Here is a 27770-nt window from a genome sequence, read left to right on the forward strand (position 1 = left end):
GCGGGCTGTTCAAAACGGAGGCCGGAAACGGAGAGGAGTGGGGAGCGTGGAGCGTTGGGGGATGGGGGTGGGAGGCCGTAACCATGGCGACGAAGAAGTTGGCCAGGTGAGGCCTACAACAGGCGCTGCATCCTTCTTTTCCTCCATTTCCCTAGTGGGCTCTCGGATTATTATTATTAATTAATTAATTAATTAATTTCATTTATACACTGCCTTTTTATCCAAGGAGCTCTAGGTAGCGCACGTGCCCCCCCTTTTATTCATTTAATCCACCCAACAACCCTGTGAGGTTGGTTAGGTTCAGAGGCAGTAACTGGCCCAAGGTCACCCAGGGAGCTCCGTGGCTGAGTGAGGATTCTAACCCTGCTCTCTCAGGCCCTAGTCTGGTGTTCTAACCACTGCACCACCCTGGTTAACAAGCCTTGTGGGTTTCTTTTCGCTTGGGAAAGTTTGGATGTTTAAAATAAGGGGGTGGAGGGAGCTGGTGAGAAGAAAAGATGCTGCCAGATGTTTGCAACAAGCCCCCATTTTGCCCCTGTTCTCTCCCATTTTATCCCGTTTATTGAGCTTCGTGTAAATAGGTTGCAGGTTGGGCTGCTTGCATTTCATTACCAGTTGTCCCAACTGTTCTCCACTTTTTCTCAAGGGATTTGGGAGCCTCAGGCCTGAATCTCGATCACTTGGTTACCCCCATAAATTTTGTTCTGCTATTGAGAGATAAATTCTTTCAGTATGTGTTTGTATTTTTTTTTTTTGTAGGCAGCTTGGCATTATTAGAATAATTTCTAAAACATCGCCCGGTGGCCAGAATCATGGCAAACCCAAACTAAGTGAGTACTGTGTCTGAATTGCAAAGCAAAAATTACTGTCTATACTCTCGCAAATAACACAATCGTCACTTGATTTTGTAGGGCAATTGTTTGACTACTTAATAATTATTGATTTTGAGTCTACGTGCTGGAAAGAAGGCAGAAAATGTTACACTCAAGAAATCAGTAAGTGGAGATTTAGTAATATTGTTTGAGAACTGCTTCTGTGTGATCGGTAAATTAATAATGGAGCTATCAAAACATTGCTCATGCAGTTTATTTGTATATAATTCCCAACCTACCTATCCCAAACTCTATGTGTAATTCATATTCATATTTTGATAATTTATATGAATGACTGGAGGTGGGTGCTGGAACATAACAGCAGCTGGTATTTGGGGCACACCTCTTACCATGCCCTTCGATCAGAGGTTTTCAACTTTTTTGAGTATGGCTCCCTTGACCAACTACATTCTTTCTGCAGCACCCCTATTAAAACATGCTGAAATGTTTAGTTTGTTTAAACCTGGGGCACGGTTGCAATTAATTGCATTTTTATCTCTTCCTCTCTCAAAGGATCTTAGAAAGATTTATATAATCCCCTCTCCCTTTTATACTCACAACAGTCCTGTGAGGTAGGTTAGGCTAAGGAAATATAACTGACCCAATGTGTTTTATGACGGGGGGGGGGCCTTAAACCTTTGACCCAGCACTCTTCAACTCCATCTGTAAAACTGCATTTTTAAGAATGCTATTTCTTTAAAATAAACCTGATTTGGAATGAAAATGTACTTTCTTTAGTTGAATTTCCAGCAGTTCTATTAAACACCTTGAATGGAGAGATTGAATCTGAATTCCACATGTATGTGCAGCCTCAGGAACATCCCATTCTCTCTGAATTTTGCACTGAGCTAACTGGCATAAAGCAGGTACAATTTTATTGTTTCATGTTGCAGTCAATTTGCAAGCTACGCTCATAGTTTCTAGTTGGTTTTGAAACCATTGAGGTGTTATTGACCCTGTTTCACTATGCCTGACAATGAAATGTGTTAAGGCTGAGTGTAAAGCAACACTTGGATACCGTCAAAAATACTAAATGTATCTTGTTCTCTTCTATTAAGAACCAAGTTGATGAAGGCGTCCCTCTTCATATATGCCTGTCTCAGTTTTCTAAATGGATTCAAAAAATGCAGAAGGAAAAAAACATTGTTTTCAGTTCAGGTCATTCTTCGGAAGGGAAATTATGTGCTTTTGTTACATGGTCAGGTAATTCATAGTACCTTTTTAAAAATCTGATTTATTACACTGAAAGTGGTTTGAAGTGATTTGACCCTCTTGACTTTGCTTTTCCACTTCCTTTTTAAAAATCTTTCAAGGCTGTATTTGCAACATGTGCTAGAAACTGGTTTAAGAAAGCAAAAGAAAAATGAGGTTTTTCTTGGATAAAATACACACAAAACTCTGAGTTGGGAGGTGCAATGCACAGTTGTGGATTGTGTACTCCTCAGCAGTTATGTGTGCATTTCACGATCACACCATAGAGCGGACTTAGTCCCTAGGTATCTTTTCCTACTTTAATTCCTCATGTTTCTAGCCCAGCGAGGAATGGCTGTCTGATAAGACACAGTTACTATTCCACACGGAAGAAAGCTAGAAACAATTAACAAAGCATAAAATATGAAAGGTTTATGACAGTTTGTTTGTTCTACAGACTGGGACCTGGGTGTGTGTTTGCAATACGAGTGTAAAAGAAAGCAGCTGAGAAAACCAGATGTTTTAAACTCCTGGATTGATCTCCGGGCAACTTACAAGGTGAGATCAGACAGTGTGTGTGTAATATTCATGAAAGGAATGCGGAAATGGCCAATTTTGCTAGCTGAGAGCTGCTTATTGTTTGGATTGCCGTGGTCATGGTGTAACTGGCAGCCTGTCTGCATCTCCGCAAGCTAGATCATTGGCCAGATGAAATAAACTTTTGCTGCATTTCTACATTGCTTATAATACTGTCATGTTAGTTCAAACCTCCCATCTGTTTTACTCCTTTCCATCTCTCTTCTTTTCTTTTATTCATTAAGTGTTTTCCTTCGCTGGTGACATAAAGATCACATATTTACATAGCCCTCCTAGGTATATGACCCATCTCTGGTCCTGTCTGTATTATTTATTTATTTATTATATTATCCATATCCCCCCTTTAAGGAAGTAAAGTAAAGAAATACATTGGTGGGGGATAAAATAATTTAATAAGGTTGCAATAAGAACACAGGAGGAGCTGTGATCAGAACAGTGGCCCATGTTGTCCAGCATTCCATTCCCAGCAGCCAACCAGATGCCTGAAAAGCATAACAAGTCACCAGGCTGCCTTCCATAGTGCAGTCACTGTGTCCAGGGAGGGGGGAACAGTCTGAGGTCACCCGAGGTCATCATTGCCTATCTCCTTTGGTCTCCTATTCCTTGTCATAGGGCCTTTCGTGGTAGACAGCCCTGTAAGTAAGATGGGACAGTGATTTATTTATTTTTTTGGAGGAAGGATATGATCTATGTAGTATATTAGATAGATAGATAGATAGATAATTTATTACGGTCGGAGACCAGCTTATAAAACACACTTGAGGGTACAATCCCAGAAGGAAAACAAACATTTTAAACAAGGTACAACAATAAGCCATCCCCTGACCCAAACTAGTTCATTAAGAAAATCCCAAACTCGGCTCCATGGTGACTCTGGGTCATCTCTCTGCGGTAGCTTATCTTTTTTAAGTGTCTATACGCTTATTGCATTTATAAATGTAGTATATTCATTATTTTAAAAATGATAGATATCACTTAATACAGATTCATTTTATGATTGCTCCTGAATATTTAGTAATCAGAGCACTGATGGGAGTGTTTTCAGTTCTTTGACTTGCTAAAGCAAAGAACCTTTGGCCCTCTAAATGTTGTGGAACTCCTAACTTCCATCAGCCCCAGCGAGCATGGCCAATAGTCAGGGATTATGGGAGGTGTAGTTCAGCAATGTTTAGAGGGCCACAGGCTTCCCACACCAGTGCTAAAGAAAGGCGTATATGAAGAACTAAATTTTGTGCTGTGCCTATGAGCACCCGCCATGATTTGAGCTGAGCAGAGCACAGCAGCTAATGTCTTTACCTTTATTTCCTCTTAGCTCTTCTACTGTCGGAAGCCACGTGGGCTAAACGGTGCTTTGCAGGATGTGGGGATCATATTTGCAGGACGGGAGCATTCTGGTGAGTGAGTTTTTAAGTGTGTATGTCTGTATGTATGGAAATATTTCTAGTTATCAGTAGCAAGTTCTTAGGCTTGTTCCAAGCTCTGCCTAAACTGAGACAAACTCCATGGAATATAACCCAAACTGTTCAATAATAACATGCTCTAAAACCAAGAATGCTGGTTTTTCTTATCCCTTTAAATGAGTTTTATTCCACTTTTGTTTCACCCTTCTTTCAAAAAGTTCAGGACAATTTATTAAATAATTTGAAAAAAGTTCAGGGCAATAATTTGAAAAAAAAGAATAATATGTATTGCATATTTCCTAAGCATTGTGTACAATATCATACATTAGCAGGATTTTGAAAAACACTTGTAATATGATGAATAATGTATAAAACTGGAAATTATTGTGAATTTAAGATATTATGGACGTGCATGAACAAATGTAAAACAAAAGAACCAAGAAGGGGAGTGGAGGGAAATCAAGGGATTTTAGAAATCCCATCTTTGGAAGTTGTTATGGATTGTATACATAGTTTGGTTATTTTTATGTGATTTTTGTTATTGTAAAAATTAATGAAATACACACACACACACACACACACACACACAAAGTTCAGGACAGTACCTACTGTTCCCTACCTCCTTCTGTTTTTATCCTTTCAGCAACCCGGTGGGGTGGGCTGGACTGGACTGGGAGGCAGAGTGACTCAAAGTCACTTAGTGCACTTCAGGACTACGCAGGGAGTGGAACTCAATTCTCCCTGGACTTACTACCTGCCATATTTAGATCACCAAATCTTATACTAGGATCTTCTTATACAAGGGTGCTTTGTGCATAGCTGTATCCCTACAGGTTCTTTTGTGAAGCAGTGAGAAAGGGTTGTGTGAGTACAGAATAGTTAACTTGCCTGACTTGGTCAACAACAGCACCATCTCTCTTTTCCCCAAGGGCTGGATGATTCCCGGAATACTGCCCGCCTTGCATGGAAGATGATCTGCGATGGGTGTGTGATGAAAATCACTAAATCTTTGGATAAGGTCAGTGGCTTTTCTACTTGACATATGTGCCCAGAAGACAGTAAGTTTGCTGAAACGACTTTGAACTTGATCTTCTTCCTGGAGGATTCCGAGGCACATTTTCTCACTTGGCTGTTGACACCTCTTTCCTGCGGTTCCCACAATATCTTATTTGTTTATGGATTCTTTAGGCACCTCCTGCGAAGAATTCCATTGCCAGGTTTTTGTCTCCGAAACCTACTGAAGGAAGTCCTTTGGGAAGCAATGGTGGTGCAGGAATGTCATGTCTGGATGAGAGCAAAAATGCTGGAGTTGCCACAGGAATTAAAAACAACAAGGAAAACCAACAGCAAGAGTTCAGTCCTGTTCATCTGCATAGAAACGCCCATGTTCTGTCGAGAGATGCCCCAAAGACTGATGGATATAGTAGTGTCCAAAGCTGCTTGGTTGAAAGGCTCAATTCCCCTCTTGGCTCTTTTCAGCCTTCGCATAACTCTTTGGGCATCCAGAGTGGGCTAAATAACAGGCACCCCAGTTCTAATTCTTCAGTGCATAATCCAGGACTGGTTTTAGTCTCAACCACTCTTTCCTCCGTCAGTATTTCAGATATAGACATAAGTACCACTCCAGATTGTTTATCAGCGCTGGCCAACTGGGAGGATGTGGCTTTAATACCAGCATCGCAAGATGATGAAAGTTTGGGGTGTTTGCAGCAGGAGGATGACCCGAACCATAAGAGTTCATTAACCGTTGAAGAGAAGATGGATCTGAATGAGTCGCACACGATGAACTTGGGATTTAAAAGTGTTGCAGATGCTACTCTGAATCTGGAACTCCCCAAGTCTGTTGTGTACCAAAGCCCCAGCACTACGATTTATAACGTTAGCATAGCCCCAAATAAGTTCTCGGATACTTCTGCTTTTAAGCTTCCCACTGCAAAAGCAAGTGCTGCTTCCATTGATGTGACAAATGGAACCCCTTTCAGATTGTCATCTAAAGCACACAAAAGGAAGCCTTCCAGTCCAAAATCAGTTCCTCCAGCAAAGAAACCACCCTTTATAGTTTATGAAGACAAAGGTGCAACGCCTAGTACCTCCCAGCTAGTCAGGAGGCTTGGTTCCTACCGCGTCCCTTCTGGCATCTTAAACTCCTCAGTCAACTTAAACCAGCCTTTAAAGGCTGCAGAGACTGGGAGAGTGACCCCTCCTTTGTGCAGATGCGGTCGAAGGGCCAGAAGGCTAAATGTTTCGAATGGTGGTCCGAATCATGGCAAAGCATTCTATAGCTGCCCAGTAGGAAAGCAGGCGGGGAATAGAAAGGGCTGCGGTTATTTCATATGGGAGCATACTCTTCAAAAGGAGAAGCTCACACTCCCTACCTCCAGTGCTCTGGGGCTGCCAGGTCCTGGACGCAGTTTCAGTTCATCAGGAAATTCTGAAAAGAAGACCCTCGTTCTCCGACCCTCTATGCGAACCTAGCCAAGGACTACCTCCTTGATCTCCTCCTTCATGGAGAAAAATGTCTTACACCATCACAAATGTAAGAGGCTATTAGCTTTGTTTCCCCATCTTAGAATATTCTTCCAAATCGTGCTGCAAATGGGCTGTCTATAAGCTTCTAAAGTGAAAAGTAAAAGGATGGGTATCCCTGAAAGGATTTTGACAGTATTGCTGAGGATAAACCAAATGAGGATCAGTAGTTGGTCTTGCCTTTTAAAGTTATCCTGCTTTTTCTATATTTTAGGTTTATCACAGATTATGTCTCCATTACTAGATAACTGCAAACACATGCATGCTCCATGAGAATCAGTAGCACAGGCTTTTGGAACACTTGCTTTTTAAAAGAAATAGTGCATAAAGAAGTTATCATGGTTTTAAGTTTTATATCCATGTTGATTTTTTATTAGTGAAGTACAATAGAAGTGTGGCCTGGAATTCTGGAGGTTGACTTCCTTCTGGTATAGCAGCTTAAATTCCACAGTAAAACTGAAGCACTTTTCTTATCTTAATGCTCTATTTCTGCCAAAACATGTTTTGTTTACTTTGGGGCATTACCACCATACTTGAGGCTGGTACACAGCCTGTGGGAAAAGTCAGAAGTTTAAATCAAAGACAGGAGCTAACATAAACCCACATCAATCAGAAAGTAAAGAGGTAGAAGTTCTATAACAAATTAAACAAACTCAGCACATTAAATGGAATGAGGTTGTTGCATAGCATGGCAGGAGAGTTCTGTGACTGACTTCTTGAATGCATGAGAAACCTGGCATTGACTTGAAAATGGTTGCCAATATTGTGAAATACTGTGCCTATAGTGCTTTCAGTGTCCCAGGAGATAACCCATATTGGTCCGGGCTGGAATTTTTTAGCTAACCATTTTTTATTATCTGAATTAAGTGAAATAAAATATGAAATAAAAACGATTTTCTGTTTTAACAGTTTGGATTTTGCCTGTTGATAGCTTTTTGATTTTGATAGCTCTTTAAGCACTGTAGGGAAGTTACATATGCAGAAATATTAATACTTAAAAGTCTGCTCTGTTGTTCTTAACTATAATCCTAGGAGCTTGCTTACACATGGATGGGGGAGAGAATATTTAAGCACAGATGTGGGCCTCCAGTTGTTGCAGAATTCCTGGTATGATCAGTCACTATCACACGCTTCAGGCCCCACTGACGTAAGAATTTAATATTGGCTGGATTGTGTCCAGCTGAATTAAAAGCCTTTTCTCCTGCTTCAATGATGCCGGCATCATTCAGCATAGTACATCGTTGGTGGGAGCTTTGGTGGGGATGCTACTCTTGCATGGTGACCACCGGATCCCTTGTAGTTTATATCAACCTGATGCACAATAGAGACTGGACTTATTTAGGTTGCGGCCAGGTTGTGTCTCTAGAAGGGGTTTCTAGCAGGGGTGCCCAAAGAAGCTTGCTGCCAGTAACTATGTGGAATGTTGAAATGAGCATGTGTCAACAGTGCTGGGAAGGTCCTTATTTATAATCCCAGACAGTTCACTTGCTTTGAGACAACTATGGCCCCATTGCAACAACTTTTACTCCCCTGATTTTTTCGGTGGCCTGGGTGTGGATACTTCCATCATCCTGTGTGTTGGAAGCTGTTGGGCCAACAGAAGATCTGAACAGATCGAGACCCTTCCATTCTGCCTCTATAGGGGAGCAGGGAAAGGAGCTGGCTAACGTGCTTGATTACATGTCTAGCTTACTCTTGTAGCTCCCTGCAGATTCGTGGTGATTTTTTAAGCTTCTGAGCTTTGGAATCAACTTTGTGTTGGTATTTTCTCCAGTGTACACTGTGTTCTTTTCTGCATGCGACTCAGCATCTGGAATGAGAGTTACGCTTTGCTTTGCTCAACCTTGCAAGATGCTTTTAGGGTTGTATATGAATGGGTGGAGGAAGATGCTCAACCACTGATATTCCCCAAATGTCTGATCGTGCACTGCTTGTAATATATACTCTCCAAGGGAATGAGTATGTGAGGGTTGGGGAATTTTTGCAGTGTGTGTGTGTGTGTGTGACAGCTGCAGCATTGGGATTTAAATACAGAGGCTGGCATGGCAAGATCTTTCAACATAAGGAATCAATATAAAACTCAGAACAGGCACTGTGGAAGTAAACAGCTAAATCTAAGCTTTCCCCCACTCTGCCTTGCGCAATTCGTTTCTTCTGATTTTCCCACTGATTGTCTTTGGCAGATGTGGCACAAACTCCACCTGTTGGACAAGAGAAGGAATTACAGTGAGCCAAAGAGGGGGCAAAACATACGAAGCCGTTTTTTTATATGGAGTCTATTTGTGGAAGGCAAACAGTAGGGCTCTACTTACCCCTATTTCAGGGATGGAGGATCTTCCAGCCTGTGAGTTACACTGCCTGTTGTGGACTGGCTGGATGCTGAGGAATGGTGAGAGGCACCAGCTGGGCAACCCTCAAGAGAGGACAGCTCAGAGCCCAGGGGATTGGTGGTAGGACGAGGATGAGGGGTCAGAGGGAACAGACTGGGAGGAGGAGCCGTCGGCAGCTGAAGAGGCAACAGGGTTTAGTGAGAAGGAAGAGGCTGTGGCAGAGAGCAGTGCAGACTCAGAGGCAGAAGCAGAGGCAGGAAAGGAGAGGGACCAAGAGGCAGCAATGAGGCAGGCCACTGAAGAAGCCAGGGAGTCTCCCTTTTCAGCTGTGACCAGCTCCCCTCCCCTTGGTCTCCCAGAACACAAAGGGGAATGAAGCGGGCAGAGCAAAGGGTGGTAAGGTGAAGCAGCCTCAGGTTGCTGGGGAGGAGTCTTAGAGAGCAGTGGGAAGGTGGAGACCTTCAGTTCTTGCAACTGCTTCATTGGGGCAAGACCTGCTGGGAAGGGTTGCCATGATCACGAGGCCTGTGCCGTTTGCTTCTTTGAATGAAGAGTTAACTTTGTGAGTTATTGCTGACCTGCCCCAACTCCTGCCTTGACACCGCCCTACACCTGATGCCAGGTGTGGGGCAGGTAAGGTAGGGGCTTAGCTGCTGGGCAGTGGCTGCAAAGAGTTTCTGAAGCGCCCAACAACCATCCTTCACGTTTATTTATAAAAAAAATATTTGTATACCACAGTTTCCTTGAAAAATGCCAAAGTGTCTTACAACAATTATGATACAATTAAAACAGGACATTATAACACAATTAAAAACTGCACAAACATTAAAGCAGTTCACCAGCTGATGTGAGGGCAATGCTGTTGGGTTCAGGTGTGCAGGATAGCTCCCTGCAAGGTATCTTCTCATTCCTCTCTCAGGCTGCACACACACCAAATATTTAAAGCAAACTACCACTGCCCCTGAGTCCAGGTATCTGTAGTTTAAGGGTGCTGTAGCTTTGTAAGGGGTGAACTGTGGTTCCTAGGATTCGCTGAAGGAAGCTGCAGGCTTTAAATGTATGCTGTGTACACAGCTTCAGAGATTGACTATGGCATTTTTCCAAAGGTTTGACAGAGCCTTGCCCCAAGGGACTCACAGTCTGCTAAGGCACAAGGGAAATACTAGAGGAGAGGGAGGGCAATGAAGACAGGAGTAAATAAGAGATGAATGTGTTTTTCACTTTCAGGCACTTCAGTTTCGATATAGATATTTGATGACGGGTTTGTTCCATTCTGTGGACAAGATGAGTTTTGAGGATTGATTTGAAGGGGAGGTGGACTTACAGAAGCATTCCGGGTAGAAGTTGCAGGCATAAGGAGAAACCAGGGGTGGGGTCATTTTAGAGAAAAGGACACATCCACGAAGCTCAGGGTGGTAGAGCTGAATGAGTCCAAAGGAAGGATATAAAAGCTGGCAGGTGCAGGGACATAGCCATGGAGAGTATTGAAGGCAAGGACATGAAGCCTGTGCAGGAACTGGGCAGAGTTCGGAAGCCAGTGCAGGGATCTAAAGGAAGCTAGATCATGGCTTACCTTTCTAGGATACTTGTAAGGGGCAGTGACTTTTTTGACGTGATCCTGTAGCTCCTTAATCAGTGCTTCTGGGTCGCGGGAAACGTAGTCGGGTGCCAAAACAACAAAGGCTTTCACAACCTTAACACATAAATATGTTTGATAAAAGATCATGAAGACTTAGCAAAATATTCTTTACGCAGATTATAACAATGGATCATTTCCAACGGTCCACGACCAACCCAAAGAATGGTACACTTGGGTGTGTGTGTGTGTGTGTGTTTTGTGTCCCGTGGCTGCACCACCTTTTATTAACAGGCAGCTGAAGAAATGGACTGTACAGCCACACATCTCTTAAGCCATTTTACTGTGAGAGCTTAAAGCTAAGCGTGCCAATTTAAGTGGCTCTGGGGATTGCTGTTTGTACATCCCAGCATAAGGTGTTCAAATCAGCATGGACCGTTGTGTTCTGGAACATGAATTCCTTGTGGAGTTCATAGGCTTTCAAATTCAAAAAAGAACACGTAAACACCAGCGGGATCTTGTCTTTTCAGAGTCTTTTTGCTTACAACAAATGCGAACCATAAAAAAATCACATTTCAATTATATGACAGTTTAAAAACCAGAAATTACAAACCTAAAGGACCTACACTGGCTCCTGGTATGTTTCCGAGCACCATTCAAAGTATTGGTGCTGACCTTTAAAGCCCTAAACTTTAAAGCCCTGTATACCCGAAGGAGCATCTCCACTGCCATCATTCAGCCTGGACACTGAAACCCAGTTCTGAGGGCCTTCTGGTAGTTCCCTCACTGTGAGAAGTGAGGTTCCAGGGAACCAGGCAGAGGGGTTTCTTGGCAGTGGCGCCTGCCCTTTGGAACTATCTGACTTTTAGAAGACATCAGAAGGCAGTTTTTAGTGTTTGATGTTTTATAATGTTTTTATATGTGTTGTAAGCTGCTCAGAGTGGCTGGGGCAACCCAGCTAAATGTAATAAGTAATAAAATTATTATTATTATAAGTATATAATATAAGTAATAAACTTGTTGTTGTTGTTGTTATTGAAGGTGCTTCATGCATTCTGACCTTCACCCATTCAAAACAGCCAGCAAACTGTTTCCTCTGTTTAAAAACATTCCATACTGTAATACAACTCGACTCTTCTTACCTCCCCTCTGATGGAATCTGGGCTGCTAACAACAGCGGATTCTACGACCGCCGGGTGTTCTATCAATGCACTTTCCACTTCGAATGGTCCAATGCGGTATCTTGGAAACAAAAGAGAAGGCTTTGAAAGGGACCTTCTGATACTTGGTCTGCAGAAAATGCTTAGCACCACATAGGAGGTGCGTTACCCAGCAGAATTGATGACATCGTCGGCTCTTCCTATGAACCAGAAGTAGCCATCTTCATCTTGCATTCCTCTGTCCCCGGTGATGTAGAAGTCCCCGCGTACAGTTGAATTCGTTCTTTCTGGATCATCCTGGGAGAGGTGAATAGGTACTTATAAAAAGCACAAGCATGCTCCTGCTTGCAAATTTAGGCAAAGCTGAGTGTGTGTGTATATATAAGTGTATATGTGTGTATGTTTATGTATACTACCATATTTTTTGCTCTATAAGACTCACTTTTTCCCTCCTAAAAAGTAAGGGGAAATGTGTGTGCATCTTATGGAGCGAATGCAGGCTGCGCAGCTATCCAGAAGCCAGAACAGCAAGAGGGATAGCTGCTTTCACTGTGCAGCGATCCCTCTTGCTGTTCTGGCTTCTGAGATTCAGAATATTTTTTTTCTTGTTTTCCTCCTCCAAAAACTAGGTGCGTCTTGTGGTCTGGTGCGTCTTATAGAGCGAAAAATATGGGATATCTCCATCAGGAGGTTGTGGACTCTTCCTTCCTTGGGGGTTTTTAAGCAGAGGTTGGTGGCCATCTGCCATGGATGCTTTAGCTGAGACTGCTGCATTGCAGGGGGTTGGACTTGATGATTCCTCGGGGTCCTTCCAACTCTATGATTCTATTATATCTATATCACCACTACAGTCGTACCTTGATTTTCGAGCAGCTTAGTTCTCACGTTTTGGCTCCTGAATGCCACAAACCTGGAAGTGAGTGTTCCAGTTTGCAAACTATTTTTGGAAGCTGAACGTCCGACGGAGATTCCATGGCTTCCAATTGGCTGCAGGAGCTTCCTGCAGCCAATCCGATGCCACACTTTGGTTTCCAAACGTTCTGGAAGCCGAACGGACTTCCAGAATGGATTCCGCTCGACTTCCAAGGTACGGCTGTATTATTTTTATTCATTTCCTCCTGCTGTATCAATGCTATTTGCCACACCCTTCTACCCTATCATGCCATAAGACTTGAGTTAATAGTACTGAGATAACACAAGTGCCATATATAAATTATACCATTTGTGGGAGCAGGTAAGTATTCAGCCCTTGGGTTAAAGGTGAACATTTTAAGAACACCAGAAGAGAAGGCATGTTTTGCTTGCACATTGCACTAAATCCAAACACAGGGGTAACCAACCTTTCTGGACCAGCAGGGTAGATATTGAAGAAAGTACCATGGCTGCCATGGGGCAACACATAACACAAAATTAAGGGTGGTAATTACTGCTCCATTCCACCCCAAGCTGTTTCATGCTTACAATGGGAAGGTGTGTACCCAATGCTAGTCCTACTCAGAGTAAGCACGTTGAAAGTAATAGAATTGACTAACTTAGGATCATTCATTTCAGTTGGTCAGCCCTGAGTGCAACGTACAGCCCTATAATTCTGGCTGGCCAGTGTCTGTACATGGAATTTGTGGGGTGGGGGAGCACCATTTAACCTTTGCTTCACCCAGTAAGGTTTTCCTGGGCATGCCTTCGCTCAATCTTTCAGTGCTGTGTTCCTTTCTGCTCGGTCAATGGTCCTACAAGACAAGACGCCTGGTCTTCCTTGCTCTCCGACTCTCATTCTGAGCCCCTCAAATGGCTACCAAGCTACTTCAGCCCCCGCAATAGCTTCCGAGTTTCTGCCACTGGATCATCTTGTCCAGCTTTACGTCTGTAGCTGGAAGGGCAAGATGCCACTCTAATTCCTGGCATTCTGAAAACTAGATCCAGTTCTGAGTAAATAACTTAACAGCTTCTAGTTCTTTCTTAGCCGTGCAGATTGCATCCCTACCGTGTATCGAGTGAAAAGACAAAATGGCCGTGTCGGTTTTATTCGGATAGCAATATCTCCTTCTTTCCCAGGAGGCAACATATTGCAGTTTTCATCTATTATCTAAAAGCAAAGAGAAAATAGTCAAAGGTCATAGGATCCATTACAAAGTTGGACTCGGGGGTGGAGTGGGAATCAGGTGGAACAGTGAAGGGCAATATCTCACTGGTATAGCACCTGCTTCACATCCAGAAGGTCTCAAGTTCAATCCCTGGCATCTTGGAGTTGGGGTTGGTGAAAGATGATGTCTGAAACCCTGGAAAACTGCTGCCAATGTAGACAATACTAAACCAGATGGACCAATGGTAACTTGAAGTGAGACACCCCAGTATGGTCCACTTTAGGCTGCCTTGTGCCTTGCGCACGAATCCCAACCCCACCAGTTAAAGCTAGGGGTAGCCAACTTTGTGACCTCTAGCCCTTAGGTTCTCCCCCCCGCCCCCCCAGATAAAAACTCCTAAAACCAGCACTGCATACTGTACCTGAGTGTCATAGGCCGGGGAAGGCTTTCCCATAGAGCCCGGCTTAATTTTCATCCCCTTGAAAGTTCCACAAACCAGCACCTGTTTCAAGTAGTGAAAAGCAAAGCGTGGCTGATGAGATTTCGGGGGGTGGGGGGCAGAGGCACAGAGAAGGGTACCAACTTGAATAAAATATTGGGGAGGCCTAGGTAGGCCCTGCCCTGCATAACTGATCACTAGAAGCGGCACACGCATGCCATTTGAATGGCAATGTCCATCAACTTTGTGGGGGGTGGCCCCCTCAAATATTTTATTGGGGGGCTGAAGGGGCCTTGACCCCTAGGAGGTGGCTCCTTTGGGCACAGAAATGCTAGGTGACATGTCAGTGAGAAGGTAGAAAAAGTGGCATTCTAAAAGCACTGGAGAAGTCGCATGGCGTCACGGTACGGTGTCTACTTAGCAAGTAGTTCTCAGGTTCAGTTCCTGACATCCTCAGTTGGGGCTGGGAGAGACCCTTGCCTGAAATCCTGGAGGGCTGCTGCCAGTCAGTGCAGACAGTACTGAGCTAGCCTCAGTGCTCTGACTCTGCATAAGGCAGCATCTTAGGTTCATGTAACTAATCCGGTTGCATGCTGTCAAGACAATTCATTGGTTGGTTACACTAATTAAATCAATGTTTAAATGTTGCAGCCCTGTTAACAGGTACATGAAGCCTTTGTATTTTATACTGTTGTGAGTTTATGGGTTCTAGACACCCTAAATTCCTGGGTCTGGTAGGTGTTAGAATTTAATCAAGGCAAGTGTTCAAATATGTAAGCCAGATTACTTTCCTAACCAGGAAATCGCCTGGGGCGATGGGCCATTAGGAAGGCAATGAGCCAGACAGCAAGTGGATGGGGCCCCTCCTTCTGCTCAGAGTTAATTAGAAGAACAAAAACCAGGGTTTGGAGTTGGCTGGAATGTGACCTAGAAGGGCCTGGTAAAGTTAGGAGAGAGGGAGAGAGCATCAGAGTCATGGCTTATGTCTGTCTGAATCCAGAACTGCAGCTTTGGGAGAAGCAAGACCCTCTTGGGGTATTAATGCTGTGAACCCCTCCATCGTAGGCTCAGGTTGTATATATGTGTAAATAAACCATTTATGATAAAGACACTGCAGTCTCCGCTGTGCCTCATTCTGTGAACTGCCCTGAGATCTTATGATGAAGAGTGGTATATAAATTTAATATATAAACAAACAAATGGATTTCCAAAAGGAAACACAAACCCAGGGTGAAGTGCCTGAAACCCCCTGAAATTTTGCACCACTCGGGGATGGCATGTAAGTAACCTCTTTTTGCTTTTTCTGTAGCAGAATATGGACATCCATTGGAGCTGCATGAACCTTCTGAAAGCAGAAAGAACACCCTGCACTTTAAAAACTGCCCAGCGTTACCGTCTCTGTCTGCCCGTAGCCTTCGTAGATATCCAGTCCTGTTTTTGTTTTCCATTGCTCCATGATTTCTGGGTTCATGGGTTCCCCTGCGCTCACGCAATGCTTCAGGCTGTGGAATTTATAACTTTGGATAAATGGGGGAAGGGAAGAGACAGAAACGTTTAGATTTCAAAAGGGTTAATAATCAAGAGGTTATACAATTAAGCATGGTTTGGAGAACATGGATAGACAGAACCGTTTCTTCTAATAAAGCTGAATGGTTGGAGATTCAGGAAACATTTATTTACACAGCTAAGCTTTGAAAATATAAATGGTTTATAGGGGGAAGCTTTCTAGGTTGTGTGATGAGTTCACCTCTGCCCACCTGCCAGATTTGGTCCATGGAGATTTAGAAGCAATAAGGTTTCCTCTTCCAATTTTCCACCCCATAGTATAAGATCTCCTACTTTATCTTTGCTCCTACGTCCAGAGCTAGAACTGGAAGTCTGCATATCTGTGTAGAGCTGCTTGCTAACAGCAGCCTGGGCAGCTATAGATTCCTGCCAGTCATTCATCCTAGACTTGCCATTGATTGATTGCTTTTGTATCCCACCGTCTTCCCCAAGGAGCTCAAAAGGGGCTTACATGGTTCTCCTCCTCATTTAACCACTCCCCAAACAACCCTGTGAGGTAGCCTAGCCTGAGAAGCAGTGACTGGCCCGGTGAGCTCCATGGCTGAGTGAAGATTTGGTCTCCCCGGTCCTACTCCGACACACTAACCCAGCCTTTCTCAGCCCTGGGTCCCCAGATGTTGTTGGATTACAACTCCCATCATCCCTAGCTAGTAGGAACAGTGGTCAGGGATAATGGGAGTTGTAGCCCAACAACATCTAGGGATGCTAGGTTGAGAAAGGCTGCTCTAACCACTACACCACACTGGCTCTCACTGGCGGCTTCTCACCAGGGAGGGCAATAAATGTTTTCCTGCTTAGGCTGGGATTTTGTCTGAGCAAATGCAATGATAAGTGGTGCCAACAAGTAGTAAATAACAACAGCACCTATAAAAACATAATAAAACATCAAACATTAAAAACGTCCCGATACAGGGCTGCCTTCAGATGTCTTCTAAAAGTTGTGTAGTACTTCTTTACCTGCTTAAACTGTGATGGATTAGCATCCGGTAAGCAGTTGGAGCAGAACAGAATGTTGTTATGGGAAACCTGGACAAAGCCTAGATGATTATAAAAAACAATGGATCAAAATCTAGTTTAATGCTGTGTACAGATCGTAATATATAGCTTTTTGCAGCTATCGGCAGACAATTTTTTAAAAAGATGTGGCATACAGACATATTTGCTAATCCGTTCTCCAGCTGATTGATTTAAGTACTTATTGGATATGTTTCCTGCTTTTCAACTAGTCCTCAAAGCTGCTTAACATTTATAAACACAACAGATGCATCAAGAACCACATGTTCAAAAACAAAACAACTAATGGAACAGGAGATGTTCTTTCCCCCAAGGCAGTTGCTATAAATTAGCTCTCTGGGGGTTGGAGAGGGGAAGCCCTCCTCTCTTCATCCTTGTAATTTAGCCTCCAAAAACAGTTATTAGCCTGTGAAAGCTTTATTTGCCCGCCTTTTTACTCGTAAGACGGGCAGGTTGAGGATGAATGGGGGACCCCTTTCTACTCTTACCAGCCTCTCATGAGTAAAAAGCTGGTGAGTATGAAATGAAATGAAATGAAATATGGATGACAGGAACCTCATCTAAATGTTGGCGAGGCTGCAGCTCCATAGGCTCATACCTCCACATGTGGTGGGAATGCCCCAGAGTTCAATCCTTTTGGATAACAGTGCTGCATGAAATCTCCAAAATAACCAAACAGGTAATAGAAGCAACTCCAGAACTAGCTCCATTAAATATATTCCAGGACAACAACACACATGCACGGGACAAGAAATTCGTAAGTTACTTAATCTCAGCAGCTAGAAGTATATTAATGCTTTCAAAGCTCTTGGAGACCTTTTAGATAACAAGTGACTTATAAGAAAATAATAAAGGGATCATTTGGGCACACTGTAGTCTGCCATGAGGTCTGAATTTAGGTAGCTGTGGGTCAACACTGTTGAAAGTAGATTAAGAAGATGAACTTGCAGAAGTGAGCTGGGCTGAGAGAGAGGTGAATGCTGCAGCCATCACAGGGCGGCTTCACTGTGAGATAAATTCTATGCGTCTATTCAGCCAACATCCCACACAACCAGTTCAGTTGTATGAATCCAAACAATGTTGAAAGGAAAGTCCAGTCCTTGAGTAACTAGTATAATACTTGTCCCTTACTTCAAGTACAGGGGTTGGCTCGAAGCGTGGCATGCTGTGAACGAACACACATGCCCCTTGGATCCAGGGTGCGAAAACACTGCTCCAAGCCGATTTTGCCCAGCCTGTGTCAGACATATTCCAAATGATGTCCGAGGGGGTCAAATCCAGCCAATACCTAAGTAACAGGAAGAAGTGCAAAATGTTAGGAATTCAACATCACACTGCTAGAAATGTTCCATCAGCGTAAGCATTTCTGGTTGTTTGCCTTCTCCTCCCTCTTCCACCGTGCTGTTGTGGGGTTCTCCTCCCCCCAAAAAAAACCCCTGTGCACAAGGGCGAAGCCCCATTGTGCTAGCTGAAATCATTATGTGGGCTTCCACTAGTGGGATCAGTTAGTTGACCCCAGCAAAGGAGGTGGATTGCTGTCATACCTACACAGCCTGCAACTGCAAGCCTTCACAGCATTGTGAAGATCTGTTCTTGAACTATCTTAAGACAACTTGTTCATTTGGCATTCATCCTGCTTTACTTTCACAAAGCGGTTAGACTAGATGTGGTCTTCATGGAGCATTTGTTCTGATTTGATTGCGGGGTGGTTACATGACTGTGAGCATTCATCCTGATTTGCTTGTATCTTCCCGTTAATCATTCATTTATCCCACACTTTCAGTGTGTTTCCTGTCACTTTCCAAAGTCCATGTTTAAAGTGGTTTTGTTGTGGTAGGCCATCAGAACCCTTCGGTCCATTTTGAAGGCACAAACCTGAAGGCCAGTATGTATGTATGTATGTATGTATGTATGTATGTATGCATAGGCAAACTTGGCCCTCCAGATGTTTTGGGACTACAACTTCGATCATCCCTAGCTAACAGGACCAGTGGTCAGGGATGATGGGAGTTGTAGTCCCAAAACATCTGGAGGGCCGAGTTTGCCTATGCCTATCATAACATATACATACTCCTTTATATTATTTTTTACAAACACCTCAAAGCAGTTTACAAAAGGTATGTGCTTCTATCCTACTGCAAAAATGACCAGAATAATTCCTTATCTGGGTGCTCTCATGAAACCGAGTGTGGATCAGTTGGCAAGAAACTGCAGAAAGTTTTGTTGTTGTTGTTTAGTCATGTCCCACTCTTTGTGACCCCATGGACGAGAGCACCCCAGGCACTCCTGTCTTCCACTGCCTCCCGCAGTTTGGTCAAACTCATGCTGGTAGCTTTGAGAACACTGTCCAACCATCTCTGCCTCTGTCGTCCCCTTCTCCTTGTGCCCTCCATCTTTCCCAACATCAGGGTCTTTTCCAGGGAGTCTTCTCTTCTCATGAGGTGGCCAAAGTATTGGAACCTCAGCTTCAGGATCTGTCCTTCCAGTGAGCACTCAGGGCTGATTTCCTTAAGAATGGATAGGTTTGATCTTCTTGTAGTCCATGGGACTCTCAAGAGTCTCCTCCAGCACCATAATTCAAAAGCATCAAGTCTTCGGCGATCAGCAAATGACCAGAATAATTCCTTATCTGGGTGCTCTCATGAAACCAAGTGTGGATCAGTTGGCAAGAAACTGCAAAAAGTACGCACACACAAACCCTTTCATACCTTCCATTTACACCAAGGCCAATGCCATGACTTGCGTGAGAATGTTCAGTCATTTTGGGAGTCCCTGTTGTCCCGCTGGTGAAATAGATAGCCATTGGGTCACAGCTCTTTGTGACTGCACAGTCGTGTTCGGCAGGTGCAAGTCTAAGACATAGAATAAAATGAAGTCCATGTGATCAAAAGAACCACAGCCTTCAAGCACACGACGCTTGCCAAATTTGTCCTGCAGAGAGATTATGTATAGAGACAAGTCTGTATACTTACTTCAATAAGTCGCTGAAGTTTAGCCAGTCCCCCCTGTGGTTCCTTGACACAATGAGCTTGAATTCTAGAGATGGGCATTTGGAAGCTATGGTATCTACTGCTGGGGCCAGAACCTCGTCAGTAATGATACATCTGGCCTTTGAAGTCTGGACTCGGTGGAGAATGTCTTTTGCCGTCAGCTGCGTTGTCCCAGGAATAAGAACGGTTCCTAATGAGGGACCAAACGACGAAGATTAAAAATGATGTCACATGTTTCCAGCTTAAGACTGGCATGCTCCCTCCCTCCTGGTCAATCGTTCGGGAGCTTCAAAAGCTTTCTTCAGCCTGACCATCACAGCAACCAATGTTAACAGACATCGGCACACTTAGGGATCCGCAGAGTTTGCGCATCTTGCGTGACAGACCTCAGCAACTCAGCATTTTGGCTAATCTACTTTATTTACATATAAACACACACGGAGCACTGCAACATGGCTCCCTCTCTCTCTAGCATCAGACAGCAAAGAGAATGAACAAAGGACAATAGTCCCAGTTCACAGAACACAGTAACACAAACATCCTGTCTCCTGTGGAGTCAAAACATACCACGTCATGTGATAGACAAAAATCCCATGACTACAATCATGGAGCAGGAATTCTAACAGTAGGGGCCTGCTAACAATTCTCAGCACCCTTGACAAATGACAGTTCCCAGTATTCTTTGGGGGGAAGCCATGACTGATTAAAGTGGTCTGATACTGCTTTAAATGTATAGTGTAGGCGGGGCTAGAAGAGAAGCAGAGGGTGGGGAAAACATCTGTATAAATCAAGAACATTATCCATGAAAGGATGGCTCAAGTGTTTAGGCAGAGGTCAGCCCCTGAACTAGAAAAATGGGAAGGGATTGATCCTGATCCCACATGGGGAGGGCGCATCCTGCTTCCTCCACCAACCAGCACTTCTCCGCATGCTGCTAACCTGTTCGCATGCAAGCCACATTCAAGAGCCACCATTCAGGAATCCGTGGCAAGATCACAATGACTCTGTCTCCCCTCTGCAGGCCACACTGCTCAGAGAGCACTCTAGCCGCTTTTTTGGAAACGTGGGATAGCTCCACAAAGCTCCACTTCACTTGGTCTCCTTGGTCATTGACCCACCAGAGAGCTGGGCTTGTTGGTCGATTTCCTTCCTGTTGGAATGACAGAGTCAGCTGGCTGTAAGCAACCACACTCAGTTGGCAGAACGCTTCTTATGGCCAAGTATGAAGTACTGGTTATAGCTAGAGGCCTGTCAATTTTGGTTTCTCTATTTCTCATGTTTCAGTTTTAGATTTAGTTATTTACACATCAGTTTGCAATTTAGTTTTTACTTTTAAAAAAATCAGTTATCGTGAAAATTCCTCAGCAAAATTTCTCTCACTATTCACGTTTTTGGATGCAATTTTGCCCAATATGTACAATTTTATAAAGCAATCTTCCCTAATACAATACATTTTTGTTTGTTGTGCCCACTAATATAAGCATTCATATTCACACTTTACCCTAGTATTTTGATTTTTCTAAACATTACTTGGGCTAGAGAATGGCACTGAAAAACTCACAAAAGTTTGAATTTCAAAGTGTTTTGTCCCATATGTTGTTTTGAAAAGTGCAGTTTAGGATGTATTTGAATGTGAATGGAGCTGAATTTCTGCCCTGCCCCTAGTTAAAGTCATTAATTTGTTAATTTGACATTTCCTGCTTTGCTTTGTCTTTGTAGATGTCTCTACTAGTGGGACCAGCACCAGAATATTGTAATGCTCCTGTTAAAAGGCACCAGCCAGCTATACCCTTTTCCAGTATATTCCGTTCCATTGCCCTCCCCACTGGTTTTCTAGGTCCGCTCAACCTGCATTCTGAACCCACAGAGCATGCTCAGTCCTTATTGGTCTGTTATGTCCCCCCTTAGGAGTCCCCCCCCCAAATATTTTGTACTTCTACAAACTTTGTATCCCTCAGGCCTGCTGATACCTCTTTGAGGGCGTATGGTGCAGTTTTGGGTACTAAAATGTAAGCGGCTAGCTTGTGGCCCTCCAGATGATGTTGGACTACAATTCCCATCATCCCTGAACATTGGGCATGCTGGCAGTTGAAGTCAAACAACACTGGAGCAAAGGATCTATTGAAATACAGTGGTACCTTGGGTTAAGTACTTAATTCATTCCGGAGGTCCGTTCTTAACCTGAAACTGTTCTTAACCTGAAGACCACTTTAGCTAATGGGGCCTCCTGCTGCCGCAGCGCCGCCAGAGCCCGATTTCTGTTCTTATTCTGAAGCAAAGTTCTTAACCTGAAGCACTATTTATGGGTTAGCGGAGTCTGTAACCTGAAGCGTATGTAACCTGAAGCGTATGTAACCCGAAGTACCACTGTATAGGATCATAGCTGTCAACGTTTCCCTTTTTTAAAGGGAAATTCCCTTATTCTGAATAGGATTCCTCGCAAGAAAAGGGAAAAGTTGACAGCTATGTATAGGATGGAATTTAAAACACCCACCACACACTGGCTAGGTTTCTGTGTAACACCAAGCCACAGTAAACAAGGTTTATGAACCAACAACAAACCATGGCTAACAAGGAATGGTTAATCTGTGTTTAACAAACCATGGCCAAACTGCTAAGGTATATAAACCATGGCTTAGAGTTATGTGCAAACCAGACTGCTGTGTTGATGTGCCACATTTGAAAGACTTGACATGAAAAGTGACAGAAAATGTTACCTTTTCCGCCTCAGCCCAGCTATCCACCACATCTTTTGCAAAATTGAAGTATTCTGGCACCTCTGGCTTATATTGTGCTTGTATGGATTCGTAGCCTGAAAAGTTCTGAGCAGCCAGGGCCAGCTGTCCTTTGCTGAAGCTTCTGGAAGAAGACAGGCGAAGAGGCCAGAGAGCTCGAAAGGCCGAGGCCTTTGATAATATCATCGAGGTGACACAAGCCATAGTGAGGTCTTCCACAGTGTATTACATTCAGTGCATTTTTCATGAGCTGCCTACCTGAAATACATAGGGAAACCATTGTACAACAGAGAAGATACTGATTTATTCAGCTTGCTGAGAATTTCAACGTTCTTTTTCTTTATTATTTTATGCAAAATCATTTCTAAACCGCCTATCTCTAAGTATATACAAATAAATGAAACCTAAACTCAATAAAACTGTATAATAAAAACAGGAATTAGGTAATAACAGGGTGCAGTCTTATAGGCCAAGAAAATTCTGGAGAGAAAGCATGTCTTTACGAGATGTCAGAAGCAATCAATGGATGATATTTCACATTTTGTTTGCTTGTTTGTTTGTATGTATACTGCTCTTTATTTGGGGCAGGGGAATCTCTTAAAACATGACAAGATTATCAAAACAGAACATTACAAATGGAAATCAGATACGAAAATATGATAAAAGATCTGCATTTAAAGCCACACAATTAGCAAAGAAGTAAACAAAACCATCCCCTAAAAACAAAAAAACCCGGTTAGAAAGCAAATCTGGAAAATACAAAAAACATTCCATGTGTTAAAACATCCGTGGCATGTAAACAAAACCACTGAGGTAGAATCTGCACCTCTTCACCTGACTATTGACCATGTTGGCTGAGGCTGATGGGAGCTGAAGTCCAAAACATCTGCAAGGCTGCTCCATCGCATTATACCTCTGAAGTGTCAGTGGGCTCTAGTGCAGTATTCTTCAACCTTGGGTCCCCAGATGTGGGTGGACTACAACTCCCATCATCCTTGACCTCTGGGCTAAGCTGGCTGTGGATGATGGGGGGACACTGGTCATGGGGCAAGTGAATCTTTCTTGTTCCTTTCTCTACTGTTCCAATGATTTGTTCTGCCCTCCATCCCATGTCTGAGTTTTGGTTTAAACTGGAAGAATGTCCACAATGAATTCCAGACCTGGAGGCTACAAAGCCACATTTATAAAACACCACAGGAAAAGCTACAATGATGTGTTTGTTCATACAATTGCCCTGATTATCTCTGAACCTAATTTACCACACGGGATCATTTTGTGCCAGGAGGGTGGGGATCATGCTTGCTATCCTGAGCTACTTCAAGGAAGAATGGGCTAAAACAAAGGAACAGAAACCAAGTTTTTGTTTCTCAAACCCTACCAAGCCTCCCCTCCTATTTAGATTCTGGGTTATTTATGGCGTTTTCTCCTGGGTTATTTGAAAACACGCCTTGAGAAAATAACCTCACAATATGTGAAAGAGAAGAGCGAAAGATAGATAAAGATTGAATTGTTTTCTAGATGCCCACATGTGTTCCTGCCCATTGGTCACATAATCACCCACATGAATCTTGATATAATCATAGTTACAAATATGGTCTTTGAGGGTGTGAGCATTTTATCAATGCACATCTGTTCAACATTGGCAAAGGGGAAGAAACAGAAAGGAATAGTAGGGTAGTTATCATCTTCTTCTTCCACATTCACTGCATACATTTTAAGTGATATGTTACCACTTTAAACAGTCATGGCTTCCCCCCAAAACCCTGGAAGCTGTGGTTTGTTAAAGGCAATGCTTTTTTTTTAAAATGTTTAGAGGTACTGTCATTTTGACTCAAGAAAATCACAATTTTATACAGTGGTACCTCTGGTTGCGAACGGGATCCGTTCCGGAGCTACGTTTGCAACATGAGCAGAACGCAACCTGCGTCTACGCGGGTCATGATTCACCACTTCTGCGCATGCGTGTGATGTCATTTTGAGCATCTGCGCATGTGCGAGCGGCGAAACCCGGAAGTAACCTGTTCCATTACTTCCGGGTCGCCGCAGGACGTATCCTGAAAGAACGTAATCTGAATCGAATGTAACGAGGTATGACTATACAGTGGTACCTCGGGTTAAGTACTTAATTCGTTCCAGAGGTCCGTTCTTAACCTGAAACTGTTCTTAGCCTGAAGCACCACTTTAGCTAATGGGGCCTCCTGCTGCTGCTGCACCGCTGGAGCACAATTTCTGTTCTCATCCTGAAGCAAAGTTCTTAACCTGAAGCACTATTTCTGGGTTTGCAGAGTCTGTAACCTGAAGCGTATGTAACCTGAGGTACCACTGTACTTCAAATTGGGAAAAATAAATACAGTAAATGCACAAAAGTACAAAGACTCACAAAATGTTGAGGGGTATGTGTATCCCTGTGTCCCTCCAGAAAAAAGCACTGGTTAAAGGTGTTGAGTGTTGTTAGAAGACCCCTATTCCCCTCACAGAGCTATAATTCTGAGTTCCTCGCGAAGAGGGATTGATAGTTAAACTACTCTAAACAGTCACTTATAAATAAACCACTCAAAGTTCTTCTTCTCCTTGCCTTGTCCTCACATGGCCAGAGTTAATCCAGGTCAAATGCAACAGTGCTTGCGGAAGGAACACAACAGTTAGCAGACAGCTCAAAAACTTTTTAAATTAGTTACACTTTTCCACAAGGGTAAAAACCGAACATGGTACTGGATTTTCTCCACTATCTCTCTCATGTCGAGCAGCAAGCCCAAACACCCCCCAGCCAGCTGGTCTACTCATGAGTAAAACCCTCCAGAAACAGCTACTTTATCTAGAGATCTCCCTCCTTGAACTTGCATCTATAGCAGCTATTTCATCAGGCTGAGAGGGAGAGGGATGAAATGGCAAGGTCTCTCCATGGCATCTGCTGAAAAATTGCTCTTCTTTCTATTCCTGCTGTTACCTGCAAGAGTTTGTTACTAAGAATTCGTGCCTGAGCTTGTTCTTTCTCCCTTCTCCCTCCCAGTCCCTTTTTCCTTTTGTGTTGTGAGCCTGAGGGAAGGGACTGTCTTTCTTCACTGATCTTTTATGCCGCTGTGGGAGCCTTGGTTTGGCAGAAGAGTGGGACAACCACCACCACCACCGCAACAACAACAACAACAACAACAACAACAACAACATAGCTGGGCCAGACCCCTATGTTCCTTAGGATGTCTTCTCTCGGAACTATGCTTTTTAAAGATTACAAAATCTAGAAGTGGGCTTTAAGCAGGGAGGATGCCAACTACAAAGAAATGAATATTGTTCCAGGTTAATGCTAGGATTTATTGTGGAGAAACCAGTTTGTCCAGCCTTAAGGGACTTTACAAAAGAAATTAGGTTCAAACAAAATGCCATTCTGTCCCATTTGGAAACACCTGTATAACTGCAATGGTTTTATTTGGGTTTGTTTTAACATGGAATATTCACAGAATCACAGAATTGTAGAGTAGGAAGGGACTACGAGGATCACATAGTCCAATTACTAATTAATTATTATTTAATTATTAATAATTAATTAATTAATTAATTAATTAATTAATTAATTAATTAATTAATACTAATAATGGTTGTTGTTGTGACCTGCCCTGGGACCTCATAGTGAAGGTCGGTTAAGAAACCCCTTAAAAAGAATCTATTCGACATCAACTGTGTTTGCCTTTCTTTCAACGAGCAATCTGCCCGAAGTGTGGCAGCAGCGAGCAAGCGAAAGGCTGCGCGCTCTGGGGCCGCCGCCGAAGCGCTTGGACGAGAGAAAGTTGGGACAAAGAAAGCGAAAGCGAGCAAGCAGCCCCGCCACGTCGGAAGCTGTTCGATTACCCCGATCTCGGCCTCCGCGAAGTTCAGCGAGCAGCAGCAGCAGCAGCACCGCCCAGGGCGAGAGGAGGAGGAGGAGGAAGGAGGAGGGGAGACGCTTACGCCGTTGCCTACAGTTTGTTGGACGGGCTTGGCGGAGGCAACTTGGCTGAGCTCGATCCCTCGACGGCGCCACTCGCCCCGTGCCAAGAGGAAGGGGCCGTCCCTGCCTGCCTTGGGGGAAGAGGCTGGCCCGCCCAGGCACTTGTTGCAGAGGAGGACGGACTGGTCCGGTGGAGTTTCCTTGGCCGCCTCCCTGGCTCTGCGCGGAGTCCCCCGAGGAAAAAGCCAAGGTCAGTGAACTCTGGACTGCTTCGCGGTGGGATTCAGTCGCATGCCTGCCAATACAGCTTGCGCAATCATAGGGCATAAGAAGATGCAGGATCAGGCCAGCGGCCCATCCAGCATCCTGTTCTCGCAGGCGTCTGTGCCAAATCTTCCAAAATTCAGCAACCTTGGATGTCCACGGGGGGTCTAGGTAAAGGTAAAGGGACCCCTGACCATTAGGTCCAGTCGTGGCCGACTCTGGGGTTGCGGTGCTCATCTTGCTTTACTGGCCGAGGGAGCCGGCGTACAGCTTCCGGGTCCTGTGGCCAGCATGACTAAGCCGCTTCTGGCGAACCAGAGCAGCACACGGAAACACTGTTTACTTTCCCGCCTGAGTGGTACCTATTTATCTACTTGCACTTTGATGTGCTTTCGAATTGTTAGGTTGACAGGAGCTGGGACCGAGCAATGGGAGCTCACCCTGTCGCAGGGATTCGAACCGCCGACCTTCTGATCGGCAAGTCCTAGGCTCTGTGGTTTAACCCACAGTGCCACCCGCGTCCATGGGGGTCTAGTGGGATGGGAAAAGGAGGAAAGCTTGTCTGTGTCCACACAGAGCACACAGATCCACAGAGGACTGTAGAACATCAAAGCTGTTTATCGCAAAGCAGACCAATGGTCCATCTAGCCCAGTGTTGTCTACACCGACTGGCAGCAGCTCTCCAGGGTTTCTGTCAGGCAGGAGCAGGCACAGGAAAACTGGGCCCCCCAGATGTTTTGGGACTACAACTCCCATCATCCCTGACCACTGGTCCTGTTAGCTAGGGATGATGGGAGTTGTAGTCCCAAAACATCTGGAGGGCTGAGTTTGCCTATGCCTGGGCAGAAGGCTCTTCCAAATTTTTGCAGGAAGGGAAGTGATGGGGAAGTGCTCTTGGAAAGTGCAAGAGAACCCTTACATTCATGGAACTGTAGAATTGGAAGGGACCCAGAGGGCCATCTAGTCCAACCCCCTGCAATGCACTCGTTTTGACACAGTGTCCCCTAGGTGCAATGAACTGGTTGCCTGGAAATTCCTGCTCTGTGCCATGATGGAAGCTGAGCTGCAAAGGGTTGCTTCCAGCTAAGTTTTATCGAAAGCGGTCCC

General features: G+C 44.1%; 3 protein-coding genes across 9 annotated transcripts in view; 2 read left to right on the top strand and 1 right to left on the bottom strand.

Annotated features, from left to right (window-relative positions):
- ERI2 (ERI1 exoribonuclease family member 2) lies at positions 1–7492 on the top strand. Its single transcript, XM_083474332.1, has 9 exons — positions 1–106; positions 760–830; positions 912–995; positions 1611–1738; positions 1931–2075; positions 2521–2621; positions 3973–4054; positions 4990–5078; positions 5249–7492. The coding sequence occupies exons 1-9, from the start codon at positions 84–86 to the stop codon at positions 6533–6535; spliced, it is 2010 nt and encodes a 669-aa protein (XP_083330458.1). The 5' UTR covers positions 1–83; the 3' UTR covers positions 6536–7492.
- Positions 6929–26620, bottom strand: LOC310692876 (acyl-coenzyme A synthetase ACSM3, mitochondrial-like). 7 transcript variants are annotated; one of them, XM_083474344.1, is made up of 14 exons: positions 26420–26620; positions 22460–22731; positions 20682–20892; positions 19725–19932; positions 19461–19604; positions 17884–18040; positions 16696–16775; positions 15566–15689; positions 14155–14235; positions 13634–13735; positions 11822–11949; positions 11635–11734; positions 10490–10609; positions 6929–8787 (listed from the first exon to the last, which is right to left on the bottom strand). In XM_083474344.1, the coding sequence occupies exons 2-14, from the start codon at positions 22679–22681 to the stop codon at positions 8701–8703; spliced, it is 1764 nt and encodes a 587-aa protein (XP_083330470.1). In that variant the 5' UTR covers positions 22682–22731; positions 26420–26620; the 3' UTR covers positions 6929–8700. The 7 variants fall into 7 exon arrangements, with proteins under 7 accessions (XP_083330470.1, XP_083330469.1, XP_083330468.1 ...); XM_083474343.1 differs by having other exon boundaries at positions 22460–22735; positions 26321–26559; XM_083474342.1 differs by having other exon boundaries at positions 22460–22735; positions 26420–26533.
- The window catches only part of LOC310692881 (acyl-coenzyme A synthetase ACSM5, mitochondrial-like), a 21894-nt gene continuing 20343 nt past the window's right edge, over positions 26220–27770 (top strand). The window contains exon 1 of the mRNA XM_083474352.1: positions 26220–26649. The gene's annotated coding sequence lies outside the window, so the exon portion shown is untranslated. The remainder of the gene's footprint in view (positions 26650–27770) is intronic.

Source organism: Podarcis liolepis (genome assembly GCF_965112155.1).
Source record: "Podarcis liolepis genome assembly, chromosome: 14".
In the NCBI taxonomy this organism is placed as follows: domain Eukaryota; kingdom Metazoa; phylum Chordata; class Lepidosauria; order Squamata; family Lacertidae; genus Podarcis; species Podarcis liolepis.